Source organism: Cheilinus undulatus, linkage group 15, assembly GCF_018320785.1.
Source record: "Cheilinus undulatus linkage group 15, ASM1832078v1, whole genome shotgun sequence".
Classification (NCBI taxonomy): Eukaryota; Metazoa; Chordata; class Actinopteri; order Labriformes; family Labridae; genus Cheilinus; species Cheilinus undulatus.
In genome coordinates, this window is record NC_054879.1 from 2,385,493 (window position 1) to 2,400,370 (window position 14,878).

Below are 14,878 nucleotides of genomic sequence, written 5' to 3' on the forward strand. Positions count from 1 at the left end.
GGAGAATGAACAGCAGCTGTGCTGTCACTGTCCTGTTGATCATCACACCTTCAGTAAAGAGGTGATGGGAAAATTCCAGCTGACACAGACATGGATCAGAATTCCTCATCCTGATAATGTTGAAAAAAAGACTGGATTTAGACAGGAAAGCCCCAAACAACCAACTGTGGTTAAACAAGAGCATTTTAAGTCATTTGATAATTAAGTGATCCATCTTATAGAAACAATAAAAGCTGTAAATGCAGCAAAGCCGATATGGTGATTACAAACAACATGAACAGTAAAAAGAGGCTTTATGGTAGAAAAATCAGACATCAAAATCTCAAGCAAACAACTTTGGTAAACAATAAATAATAAATAAATGTGTTAAAAAAAACACAGGAAATAAATCCAAGCCAAAACTTCTTTTATTTGGTCGAAGTTTGCAGAGGATGGCTTTTGTTATTCTGAGGCATGTGTGTTTAAGACAAAGGGGTTAAGGCACCAGCTGTGGTTTCAAATACACAAGCACAGTGCACAGGAACATTCAAACCACTCTGTAAAAAAATAGTTTTTTTTCTAAAAGTCACTGTTTCTCAAACTTCATTCATTTCAAAAACAGAGTTTAAAGATCTGAGGAGTGTCAAACATTACTCTTTCTTCCTCTTTGCACTTTCTTTTCTGCAACACTTACGAGAGCAGAACAAGAAGGCCTTTAGAGTCAGCCAGAGCACAGTCAAAACAATCAAAACTAAAAACCCAATAACATCCAAGCAGTGGTACTGGATCCAGTTTAAATCATGAGCAGCAACCCTGAGGTGTGAGGCTCCCTTATGTCTCATGACAAATTCAGTCCAGTAAACAGCCAGCTCCAGTGGCTGGACAGGACGGTCCAGGTGGATCCCAGACATCTTCACCATGTTCTCTTTGTAACTGGGGAGAGAGAATATTGGTATTAAAAGATGCATCAAAGCATTTTAAGCTGTATTAAAGGAGAACTCTATGGAGCAGTCGATCATTTGGTGGTTCCCTGTTTGTGAGTGCACATGCATAAGAAAAACATGCATGTGACAGGTTTCAGGCTGACCTGACTACTGATGATAAAAACCTGCAAGCAATCAAATACAACAATTCAATTACTACGATGTTCATGTAAAGCACACAGAAGTTCTGCAGGAGAACCAGGAATATCTGAATGGCAACATGTAATGAATAAAAAAGATCAAGTCAATAAAGCACACCCTCGTGCTCCAGGTCTACACACACCCTCATGTTCCAGGTCTATACACACCCTCGTGCTCCAGGTCTACACACACCCTCATGTTCCAGGTCTATACACACCCTCGTGCTCCAGGTCTACACACACCCTCATTTTCCAGGTCTATACACACCCTCATGTTCCAGGTCTATACACACCCTCGTGTTCCAGGTCTACACACACCCTCATGTTCCAGGTCTATACACACCCTCGTGCTCCAGGTCTACACACACCCTCGTGTTCCAGGTCTATACACACCCTCGTGTTCCAGGTCTATACACACCCTCGTGTTCCAGGTCTATACACACCCTCGTGTTCCAGGTCTATACACACCCTCGTGTTCCAGGTCTATACACACCCTCGTGTTCCAGGTCTATACACACCCTCGTGTTCGAAGTGCCAGTGCCGCAGCACTCTGATCCGAGCCATGGCAGTTTACCCAAGGCGTAGTTAGTCTGATTTAGCTTGTCATGTCACAGACAGCCAGACTGTTATCACCGTCGTAGCAGTGGCAGAAAAATTTCATGGCTCATATTAAAACAAAAAATGCTTTGCAATATCAGTCTTGTTATAACGTAGATATCCACTGGGAACAATTAATTTTCCACAGACAAATTCAGCTCCTACAGCCTTTAATTTCTTGTGGATTTTCTCAGAAGGTTTTTTAAAAGCCTTTGCCCTTTCCCAAACACCGTGTATGATTGGTTTTCCAGTGTCAGGTGAGGTCTTGTATACATTCACTCGCAACTACCAGCCCTTTCCCCGTGAATATCACATACTCATGCTGGAGCAGGCTGGCAGAAGAGTGACAACATCCTTTTCTGTCCTGGAAAGCTTCCGCATTGCTCTAAGTGCTTACTCTAATAAAGAAATGCTGTGCATTTCTGACAAAAGTGCTGCTGTGGCTAAGTCCGAGCTAACCACTCCTCTAGCAGGCCTTGCATACAAGAATTCACACAGCAAGAAACCCTTTCCCCCTTAAAGGGATACTTCAACAATTTGGCAAATTCGCCCATTGCCATAATTCCTATAGTCTTAGTAATAGATTTGTTACCTATGAAATAATAACGTATAATTATGTAACATTACGGCACATGAAGCAAATACTTGTAACTATTTCTTGAGTAAACCACTGGGCGGAGTGACACAGTGCAGCAGCCATGTCTGGAGTGTAGTTCCGGCTTTGCATTTAGCCTCAAAACATCTCCGTCTCGTAATGTTCCATGATTATTTCATAGCGTGGTAAATGTGCAGGTCACAACTTGTCCACGAGAGTGTTTTGGAGTTGTTGGATTGTGTATTTGATGAGTTTGATGAGGGAAAGCCGGAATACCGTTTGCTTACATTGAGTTGGTACAGCAGGTCCGAACTCAGCAGCGCCGATCTAAAAATAGCTTGCACCAACAACTGAAGGTAACAAACCTATTACTAAGACTATAGAAATTATGGCAATGGGCGAATTTGCCAAAATGTTGAAGTATCCCTTTAACTATCACACACTCATGCTGGAGCAGACCAGCAGAAGAGTGAAACCATCTTTCCCAACATGAAAAGCTTTTAGGGTAGTTTTTATTAGTCATGTCCTACAGAAACATGGTCCAAGTCTCGTAAAACGGATGAAATGCAAAAGCTATATCTGAGATATCTCTAGCAGTGGAGGCAGCCATTACTGAGGGCAACCAAACCCATCTCTGACTGAAAGTAGCCTCGCTCGCTGGCTCAGTCGGTCACAGACAGATGCATCTGTAGTGCTGTCTTCAGTGCTCAAACAAAAATTATTTCTTCTAAAGGTTTTCTTAATGTCACTTGCTTAAATCTTTAAAATGCTCTTTGGTTGGGACCAAATTTTTCTCCTTTTCTTGTTAACTACCTGCACATGTATGCAGCACGCTGTTCTGAAGTGGTTTCTGTCTGTTCTTATGGTCTTTATGAGGTTGAAAAGTTACAACAAACATAAAGAAGACTGAAATATTCAGGGTTGGGAACAGGATTTGTTTTTTTTGGACTAACAGGCTCTAACAGGGAGGAAAACAGTGGTGTGCAGGGGGGCAGTCAGCCCCCCTCGTGGCCCAATTGTTGAAAACGTGTGTTAAAGTGCCCTCGAGAACCAAAACACATGCTAAAGTGCCCTCTTGGGAGCTAAATTGTGTGCTAAAGTGCCCTCTTGGGAGCTAAAACGTGCACTAAAGTGCCCTCTTGGGAGCTAAAACACGTGCTAAAGTGCCCTCTTTGGAGCTAAAACGCGTGCTAAAGTGTCCTCTTGTGAGCTAAAACGTGCGCTAAAGTGCCCTCTTTGGAGCTAAAGCACGCTAAAGTGTCCTCTTGGGAGCCAAAACGTTTGCTTAAGTACCCTTGAGAGCCAAAACATACGCTAAAGTGCCCTCTTGGGGGCCAAAACGTGTGCTAAAGTGTCCTCTTAGGAGTCAAAACACACGCTGAAGTGCCCTCTTTGGGCACCAAAACACATGCTAAAGTGCCCTCCTGGTTGGCAAAACACACTAAACTGCCCCCTTGGCTGGTTAAAACATGATAAACTGCCCTCTTGGGTAGAAGACCATTAGGACCAAGAAATACTCTGAAACATTACTGTTGCAATGACTTTTATGTTGGGCCCTTTTTTGATCTATATTGATCCAGAACTATATCTCACAGAAGCAGTTTGGATTATCTGCTGCTAATATGGTGTTAAAAAGCACTAGAATACAGGAAATGGCATCTACTTCATTGAAAATGTTCTGGGGGAGGACCCCCAGACCCCCTAGGGATTTATTTATTTATTTCTGTGTTCTTCACAGTCCAGTGTTGAATCTACATGTTTCTTGTGGATGCTGATCCTAACTACAAACTAACTTGAGTAGTCTGTCTAGTTATTCTGTTTAATGTGCTGTTTGTAGAACATATAAACATGTCTAAAGGGCCCCCCAAAACACGCAAAACTTAGTGCCCTCTTCAGTGGCGAGAACATGCTGTATGTGCCCTTTTTATTTCAGGGCCCCTGCCCTTGAAAAAGTCTGTGCATGCCACTGGAGGAAAATGCCCGAAAAACATTTCAAAGATGCTCAAGGCAACACCGTATGTTCTCTGAGGTAAAATCCTCATGTCTCACCTTTTGTCATGGATAATCTTATTCAGTGCAGCCAATAGTTTCTCAGTAGTCACATCATAAATGCCAAGTTTCTCTGCAACCCCGTGTGCCACCATGTTTTGGACATTGTCACTCTGGTCACCGAACAGTGGAAACATCAACATGGGTACGGCGTTACAGATGCTCTCGTAGATCCCATGGGTTCCTCCGTGTGTGATGAAGACTTTGGCTTTGGGATGTGCTGAGGAGTACAGGAGCAGCCACGATTAGAGACCCATCATACCACAAGCCAAAGAAAGGTCCATTTCTTTCAAATTAATTTGATTAAATATATGAATTTGATCGGTTAGAGTAACATGGTGTACGCGTGCTCCTCACACTTCTGTCTGAAAACCTACCGAGGAGGTCGTTCTGGGGCAGCCATTTCATTAGTTTGACATTCTTGGGTACGTCCTTTGGTAGGTTTCCAGTGTATCTCCACAAAACCTGGAACATGAAACCGCTTCAGTCTTTCAACATTTATCTGTAATTATTCATGTATTAAAGGTTTGGCATACAAGGTAGGGCAGGGAACAAAGTACTATGATCAAAACTGATAAGGGCTTTAGCTCTAGCTGAGTGTGTTTGCCTAGCTTGTGTTTGCATTCACCTCTGTGTTCTGACAGAAGAAACAAATGGAAGCCTGACAGGATTAATCATCTCTTTGTTGGCTCATTAGGCTATCATAGGCTGTGTGAGTCAATCAGAGTAAGGTGATTTATTGATCGTTACCCTCTGAGGCAGCTGTCGAAAGGCCTCGAAGAACTGCTTAGCTTTCTCCTCAGGCATGTTGGACACCATGGAGCCTAAGGTGAAGACGATGAAGCCATCATCTCCGGAGCCTTCAACAAATTCCTTTAATTCCTGCAGGGAAGGTTGTGAAAGGCACAGAAAGAACATGAAAACCTGAGCTAGTAACGTGATAAACGTGGTCACATACGCTTAATTCACTCTTCCTCTCTTCTAGTGGAAAACTGTAGCAACAAAAATATGCTGAGACCACCATCAGCATTTTGGATTCAGAAATGATCAGCTGAAACCTTTTTATTTTGTTTACTTCCACAACTTTCTGCTCTTGAAGCCAGTGTCCTGATCACAGAACCTCTCCCTCAAAAACATGTTCATATGAACAATCAGGGCAAACCACTCTTTAAAATCTTCATCTTCTGCTCAAGGCTGATTTACTCTGTAGCTCAGAGGATGGTTATTGTGCAACAAAGCTTTGTCTGTGTGGTAAAAACACAGAAGTACTTCAGTAAGATGTGCTCATCTCTAATCTGACTCAGCAGCTTGCCCAATTCTCATGTTAATGGAGCTGACCAAACAGACACTGTTACTGCCAGGTCATTGTTACCTCACTGTTACCTCTGGTTTTGGAGAAATGCCAGCACGGTGGGGAGGTAGCTACAGGGTCCTCTTTATTTTAAAGTTTACATTTTATATTTTAAATAGCCAGTCTTAAAAGTTACAAATCCCCTATGCTAATGAGTGAAAAGCTCCTATGATAGGTTCCTTAGCAGACCAGTTGTTAAAATAAAACTATGATCAGTGGAGTGTTACTTGTTTTAAACGTGTTGGAATCTTGCCTGAATGAATCTAACTGCCATGTAAAAATATTATTCAAGTTTGGTTTACCATTAGATAAAAATATCTGATTGTCTCCTTCAGTCATTTAGAACGGAAGTGTCAAATAAGTATTTATGAGAAAAGTTGCGTGTGTGAGCATGCTCTTAGTCTGACTACAAAGCGTGCATGTGTGACTGGTCCAGAGTGATCACAGATGTTCACTCTGGTCTACATTCTTCAAGCACTCACCGCTGGAAGAGGAGCCTTCTTTGCACAGTTAATTCCTCCAATGAAAGCCATGTTTGGCATGATGGGTTTGGGCCATTCAAATGTAAAGTCATATCTGAGAAGCCAGATAGCACCATGACTGAGGAGCTCCTTGTAGGTCATCCCCTCTTTTAAATGCGTACTGACAAGGTCATCAAAGTGGCCATAAATAACTTTGCACATGTAAGACTCCACAAAGAACATCACCATGTTTTTGACCCTTTGTGGGAATGTCATGATGTCTGAATTGCCAGAGAAAGCCGCAGGAACGTAGGAGGGAGGAGAGGGGCACTGGTTAGCCTTTGTATCCAGCTGGCATGGAAGACCACGGAGAAAATAAACAGCTGGGATGGACAGGAGATGAGACAGGATGGAGCCGCAGGGCAGGAAAGGGTCAGTTAGCACAGCATCAAAACCCCCTACCTTCAGCCGACTCATCAAAGGTTGGTTGTTAAGCAAACTCTCACATCCCTCCACCTGTAATGTAGTAAAGTTTACCAAGCGCTGCACATTGACAAACATGTCCGAGATTTGTGGAGGCTTGAGAAAAAGTCCATCTCTCAGCTCATTGAATCGTCCGTCCAGGTCAGCTTGGGTGTAGGACACTGGGTAAACCTCAGTCTTGAAGCTCTCTGAGCTGTGGATCAGCAGGCTGCTGTCAGGCACCAGAACCAAGACTTCATGCCCCCTCTGAGTGAGCTCTTTCACCAGAATCTTCATGCTAAGCCAGTGGCTTCCATCAACAGGCAAAACAAGCACTTTCCCCCCCTGAACGTGCCCCAGACTGAGGCAGAGCAGCCACACCAGCAGCCCCAGAGTAGGAAACCCCACCCCGCTCCTCATTGCTTCCTTGTTCTTCAAGCTGGCTTGTTGGTAGAGCTTATGGTGGCTGTTGTAAAGAGGCAGCTTTATGTGTGTGCATGTCTGAGTTACTGTGTGTTTAAATTCTGTAGGAAGTCCCTCTGTTTGCTCTTTAGCCGTTATGTAACGCCGGAAGACAGAGTGGAACCTCCCAGTGTGATTGAGGGGAAACCTAGAGTTTAGTCTTTGCCTCATTTACGTTTTATTCTGCACCTTGTTTTCTTCTGTTTTACTCTCATTTGCAAATATATTAATAACATTTGTAATTGTTTTGTTGGATTTATTTGCACTTTTATTTTATGCAGCTTAAGCCTTAGTGATGTATATTTCCTGTAGGAGATAAATAGTTGAATACACTAATCCATGACATGTTAAATAAAACAGCAACAAAAAGGCAACACATTTCAGACTAAAGGAAAATCACGGTCTTTCACCTCATTTGCTGTCACTGCTGTAGTTCTATGACTCGTGTGTCACTGAGGTTTGTGTGCTGGCAACTTTTAAAGCTTACTTATTAGTGCAAAGTCTTCTTTGTTTAGTTTCTTTTCTCAACCACCTGGAACCTGCAGACACGCACACACACACACACAAGAAACTGGTGGCGTGCAAAGCTCGCTGTCATCGGACACCAAAGCCCCCCTCCTGGGAAATGATAGTATCAGAGCCATGATGTCATTGGTGGATCTTATCACTGGTCAGAGCGTGCTGTAGCTGAGGGAGCCAGGGTTGGCAGTGGTTATTAAACAAATAAGTGACAGATGACCCCAAATAAACCCTTTTGGTTAAATGATGAAAAATAGGGATAAAGAAATCCAAGTTACACTTTATTGATCAACAACACCATGATTATACAAGTTTCTCTTCTTCATCAACAGCATAAACCGTTAGATATGGAATTATGTCAGGGTCACAAACACACTTTAATACACTGAGGGCAATAACCACCGAGTCACGAAGAGATGCTTTCACTGGCAGGTCCATAGTTAAGTTTTAAAGTCTGGACTCAAGTACTGGAGGCCATCAACTACAACTGTTGTTTAGTAGGGCCAGACCTTTATTTATTTATTTATTTATTTGTTTATTAATATTTTGACAGATGCTACCTATCAAACATCTCAGCCATGTCACATGGGGGCTTTTCAGATGTTTTGGCTCTGGTTTCATGTTATCCATTGCTGGATTTAATGATGTGACCGGTGAAAATCTCATGCAGGAAACAGGCCTTTAGTTTAGGGCACTCTCTAAGAGCCTCAGTGAAAAGAAAAAAAACAGTTCTGATAAAGAGTGGACATGCCTCTGTGCCTCTCTTTTGACTGGTAACTTTATGCTGAAGGCTTCTGTTTAATAAAAAGTTCTAATGTTTGTGTCAAAACAACATTAGATAAGCTCAGCATGTAAACATTAAATGTGATGAAGATAACTACCAGTTTTTTCTCATTCTTGGATGTAGACAAGCAAAGGCATGAGCAACATTTCAGTCAGAAAGGAGGAGGCTTTGTGGTTCAGCTTCACCCATCTTAGGCACACACACACACACACACACACACACCCACGCACACACATACAGTGCTACAGTGCTTAACAAATTTATTAGACCACCATCCAAAGTCAGGTTTCTGCCACAGCTGCCCTAAATTAACAGCATTGGTAATTACCAAAATCATGTTTGATGTTTCTGCAATGGTTAATACACCAATATGTAGAAGCTCTTTAACCCAAATGATATTTTTAATGCTAAAATAGAATTATTATTATAGTTATCCATGATTTTTTTAAATTTACTGAATCACAAAAAACTGAAAAAATAGTAAAGCACATTATTATTTCTTGATTAATATGTCAGATTATAGTTATTTACTGTCATTCCTGAACAGAAAAATGAGTTTTAGTGGTTGAATGTTATGCTTGATTCATTTCTGACTTCTCAGAGAAGCCCAGTGAGCCGGCTCACATTTGGGTGAATTCAGTTTGAAATTCCTCATTCCTGTTCAAAATGGTAAAACGTGGAGAGCTGACTGAAAATGAAAGAGTCCGCATTAAAGCACTTCATGATGCTGGATGGTCTCTGAGACAGATATGACAGGTGGTCTAATACATTTGTTAAGCACTGTATGTGTATATATATATGTGTGTGTGTGTGGGGGTGTGTGGGTGTGTGTGTGTGGGGGTGTGTGTGTGTGTGTGTGTATGTATTGGGGTGGGAAAAAAATCTCTACAGCGTAGTATGACGATATTTTGTCTGGTAATATATCGTATCGTCTCATCCACCAAGTATTGATTTTTTTTCAAATTAATTGCTAATATGAACTGAAGTCTATGATAATGGAAAAATAAAATCAATAGTTTGCACAACTGTTTGTCCAGTGAGGTCAGCGGCGGTGACAGTCAGAGCAGGAGAAAGTACAACAAACATGGCAGCACCAGAGGAAGGACATTAGGAATGCAAGCAGGGCACAGATGAGATCAAGACACATGAGGTTTGTAAGAAGTGCTACATGGAAACAAAATACAGTGGAAAAACGACAAACATGAGGGCAAGACTAATGCTGAATCAGCGCAACAGTTGAAAAAATGTAATAGATCACAATATATGTATCACAATACTCGCTGTATTACAAAATGTGTAAAATCGCAATAATATGGAATCGTGACCCAAGTATCATTATAGTATCGTATCGTGGGGAGGCATCTAGTTATATATTATATTTATTTATATATTATTATGCCTGGTAGCCTTTACCTCCCTACTGGCACCTTTGACCTAATCTTTATCAAAGATCTTTTGGGACCCTCAAATTTCCAGTGTCACACCTAGCCTCCTCTGCTGACCCCCCCTACCGTGACCCTCTTTGATCATATCGTCTCACCCTCCATAACGTACGATACCCAGGTGTCGCTGCCTTTTCCTTCCTCTGGATGACCCCTCCTGTTTAACATATCATTCTATGCATCTGTATGTAAACGCTGGTTAAATGGCTAAAGGCCCTTGTGGGGGCGGCCTGTTCTGCTTTGCCTGCAGCACGGACGAACCAGTCAGGAGATCCTATTGTGATGACCTCATCAGTTCACTCCATCGAAATCTCATCTCGGAAAGATCTCGGAGAGATTCCCAATGAACCGTTTTCATCAGTTTACACTCTAATTCCAAGATTACTGCCACATACGTTTGTCTTGCGGTTTGAAAATTTGCATACGTGAAGTATGGACACCCAACAGTGTGACTTTATATTTATGTTTTAAAAATCGCAAAAAGTATAATACCCCTCTTTAATAAACCTCACCTCACCCACAGCAAGTCAACTGGACTTGTGACTTTGATTCAACACTGTGTTTAAATATTATATCAAGTGGCTATTTCCTATGAGGTAAGTATGCTTGTGTGGTTATTTTGGGACAGAGCCTCCTGTCTGTGCAGCATTTGGACTGAGTGAACGATTTCAACAAAAGCATTCTTCAAATCTACACAGAAACACACCTTTCAAAAATATTGAACCCTTTGTCACCTATGACCTTTCCCTCAAGCCCACCCTGAGATTCACACTCATGGTTTCCTCTGGAATGTCTGAAGATCAGCTCCACTGTTCAACCAAAAATGTTAAAGCCTAAAGAACGATACATCACATTTGACCAAAGCATAAAAATGTGTTTGACTCTTACAGACAATCTTTCTGTCTACATGTCAGATCACACACACTAAACATTTCAACAGTGTGTCCTGTGTGAGTCAAGGACAGGCTCTCTGTAAGAACAACAGACCAACAACAGTGACATCTGATCCTTCTCAACAGAGCAGAGAAAGCAGCGAGCATGGCACCAGGATGGAGACCTGTGCCATCAGCAGTTCTGGATGCTGTGAAGACTCTAAATGATGAGGAGGCATCTACACCACCAATGATTTAACAGAACTTATGTCAGATACAGAGAACATGTTTGAAGGTTCTTTTTGCACATTTCAGCTGTATTTGTGATACACTCCAGAACTTGAGGTCATTTTACATCCTACCCATAAAATTTTAAATAAGCAGTGCCAAAAACCTCACAGCATGTAGTTTTTGTGAAAATTTCATGTGCCCTAAGGCAAAATATAGAGGTAGTTGTGGTGAAAGTGTTTCAAAAATATAATTTTAAATACCAAATTGCTCCCAAACATCCCTAACAATGACTTTGTTCCATCCGCCTATTGACCACCTTACATGGGAAATGGTAATGACTCGAGCTTGTAGCTTTTCTAGTCATCTGACTACACAAAGCGCCCTTACACCACAGTCACACCCACCCATTCATCCACTGTTTGCAGGGTTGCTATGGAGAATTTTCCATCAGTATTAGTGGATCTCATTCATACGCCACATGAGCAAATTGGAGTCTTGCCCAGGACACATCGACATGTGACTGCAGGAGCTGGGGATCGAACCCACAACCATCTGATTGTGACTCCTCCTACTGAGCCACAGCCGCCCAAATATAACAAATATATGTTATCAAATATAACAGTTGAAATGTTCTTTAAATTCCATTTTTTTGGCCTGAGTCTCTTATTCTTATTATTGCTTGACAGTTTTTAAATCACAAACATATTAATAATAGTTCTTTCCCTGTTACTTTAATTCAGTACAGGGTTGTAACTGCAGTAACAGGGCTGCATCTCCTTCGGCTCTTCATTAAGACAAAATAGTGGAAACCATTTCAAGATGATTGAGGGTTTGACATACATGAAAAGTTATTTAAATATTTCAGGATTTAAATCTCCGCTTGAACTCCAACATGTTGTCTTCACCATTACAACCATTATAACCAGTATATTCTACATGCCTAAATGCAGTGGCTGCTGCCATGTGATCGACTGGTTAAATACTTTCCTCAACAAGCAGATGAACAGGTCTACTTTTTTAAAAAAAAGTACCTAAAATCATATACAGTGCTTAACAAATTTATTAGACCACCCAAACCCTAACCAAAGTAACAGCTGCCCTAAATTAACAGCATTGGTAATTACCAAAATCATGTTTGATGTTTCTGCAATGGTTAATACACCAATATGTAGAAGCTCTTTAACCCAAATGATATTTTTAATGCTAAAATATCATTATTATCCATGATTTTTTAAATGTACTGATTTACAAAAAAACTGAAAAAATAGTAAAGCACATTAATATTTCTTGATTAATGTGTCAGATTATAGTTATTTACTGTCATTCATGAAGAGAAAAAATGAGTTTTAGTGGTTGAATGTTATGCTTGATTCATTTCTGACTTCTCAGAGAAGCCCAGTGAGCCGGCTCAAACTTGGGTGAATTCAGTTTGAAATTCCTCATTCCTGTTCAAAATGGTAAAACGTGGAGAGCTGACTGAAAATGAAAGAGTCCGCATTAAAGCACTTCATGATGGTCTCTGAGACAGATATGACAGGTGGTCTAATAAACTTGTTATGCACTGTACATAAATGTTAATATATCCTTGATTAAAATATTTTTATTTTAAACAACAAAGCCTTTTATTCTGTTGTTATATCACAAAGAAACATGCCATGACCTGGGGTCAAAGGTAAAGTATTCATGCAACCCCGTCACTCTAGTTTTAGCACTGTTACCACATCATTTTTAACAAAGTCATCTTTAATTATTTTATTTCCCACAAGGTCTTTAAACTGTTGTTTCTGAGTTTGAATAATGAACATGATGTATTTGAGCAAATATCTAAAATACACACTGAAATAAGGAAAAAGAAGTGTTTACATTTTCAAATGTTGGCCAAGATAAATTTGCAAAGATCATTAAAATCTTGAAAAGTCAAGTCCTAGAATATTTTTGAGTATTTAATTTTAATATGACTTACTGTAATGAGGAAAGATTTATTTGACAATATTTGCAAGTACCTGTTCTACAGGTGACTGAGTTTAGGTAACAGCGCTGCACCAAGCAGTCTGTGAGCTGGACCACACACATTATTCGATGGTTTAAGACCTGTCATTTTTAAAAATATAACAGAAAGTAGATTTTGCAAATGCTTTGGTGGCTGTATTGTTCTGGAATGACCCGTGGTTAATTTTAACTAACAGAAATGTCTGACCTCTGACTGTTTCAAGGTCAAACAAAAGAGAACATTCCACGAGAATCTTTGTTAGTGAAGTTTTAGAGCTGCTGGGAATAGTTTGACTTTTTCACCACATGGTGGCGCCATAAACCATAAAGACTGCACTGTGTTTATGAGGTTTCAGAACATCACTGCACAGATTTTCATATGAAAACTATGGACATTGTGTTTTTCTACACGGTTTCATAAAGACATTTATGACATTTATTCTGACCAGTTCATCTCTGACTGTAAGTGTGAGCTGGACTGGTGTCCCCGGCCCAGATTGTTGCTGGGTGGGATGATCTTTCTGTTTTTCATTTTTTTTCCATTATGAGTTTTTTTTTACTTCTGAGTAAGGATATTGAGTCCACCATGCTCACCTCTGACACCAGAGTTGGTAAAAACATCATTTTATTTGCCTTCAGCTTTGTGTTAGTTCAGAGGAATAATTATCGATCAGTCAGAGGGGACAAAGGAAGCGTGTTTAAACTAAACATACCAGGGCCAAGGTTTCTACCTGGTCCAGCACTGGTGATCTCGTTGTTAGCTGATAGTTTCATGAAGGTTTTGAGGACAGAAATGATAAAACCCTGATATATTTGCACATCACAATCAAAATGAATCAGTTACACCATCCTGTTAGGCAACAGCATGAAGTTATCTTTATGGGAGAGAAACACAGTTAATATTTATTTCATAATATCAGTGATCACAGTTCAGGGCTACTCACATCCATAAATGAGCCCTGTGACACATTTAGTTATAAAGAAGAGTTTGATAATTCATGCTGATAAAATATTATCTGAAGGTAACAAACGGAGCAGACCTGCTCTGTAGAAAAGAGCGTGACTGTGCACACTGCACTTCCTCTCTCTCCTCACACACGTCGGTTATATGAGGACAGTTTGTTGATCATTTTTCTGAAAATTATTTTTCTGCCACACTTCTCCTGCTGACATTTTCTGCCCAGGTCTGTCCACTGCACAAGGCCGTTTATTTCTAAACGTGGAGTATGCAAATGCCCAGGGCCCCACAGGCCAGCAGGGGCCCCAGAGCTGAATGCTCAGCCTCATCTGAGGAGAATTAAGGTCACCTGTCTCATCCCTTACATTTATGCTTAACAATTAAAGTAGGATATCAGAATGAAACAAGCTGTCGCCGGTGTTTTTGAGGCAAAATGAAGTCAAAATCATTGAACTCCACTGTCACGCAGTGAGAGAGGCTCGCCGACAGGTAGGATGGGAATGACTGGGTCAGTGTATTTTCTGGCAGATCCATTTCCTGTTTGAAAAAAAAAAATAAAGAAAAACAAAAAACGGGTCTTTTTCGCTTTTTTTTTGGTCACAAAAATAGTTTATTTGTCCTCAGCTAGCCTCAGATGAGTGCTTGTTAGTGACATCAGTTGTGTTCTTCTTTTGAAATAAACAGTTTTTAAAACACTGTATGTTTAGTTTACTGACATGTAGAGGATTTTTGTTTTCCTTGTTATTTGCGTGAATGGCTCAACTTAAGATGTTTCATTTTAATGTGAGAGGTTATCATACATATCATGCACGTGTCATTAGCATGTTTGTGGATCGTCTACTGGATTAGAAATCTCTCCATCGTAGTTTGGCAACCTAAAGGCCCCCAAACAGCAGTTTGCACTGAGCCCCACAAAGCTGAGGCCCTGCTACTGTAACTCTATGAATGACCATAACAGTAAATGAGAAGGCTCACATCTGCGTCTGCTGACAGAGTAGATTATG

General features: G+C 40.7%; 1 protein-coding gene across 1 annotated transcript; it reads right to left on the reverse strand.

Annotated features, from left to right (window-relative positions):
• Positions 1-390: 390 nt before the first annotated feature.
• Positions 391-7,087, reverse strand: LOC121522610 (UDP-glucuronosyltransferase-like). Its single transcript, XM_041807154.1, has 5 exons — positions 6,177-7,087; positions 5,094-5,225; positions 4,721-4,808; positions 4,344-4,563; positions 391-912 (listed from the first exon to the last, which is right to left on the reverse strand). The coding sequence occupies exons 1-5, from the start codon at positions 7,035-7,037 to the stop codon at positions 630-632; spliced, it is 1,584 nt and encodes a 527-aa protein (XP_041663088.1). The 5' UTR covers positions 7,038-7,087; the 3' UTR covers positions 391-629.
• Positions 7,088-14,878: the final 7,791 nt, after the last annotated feature.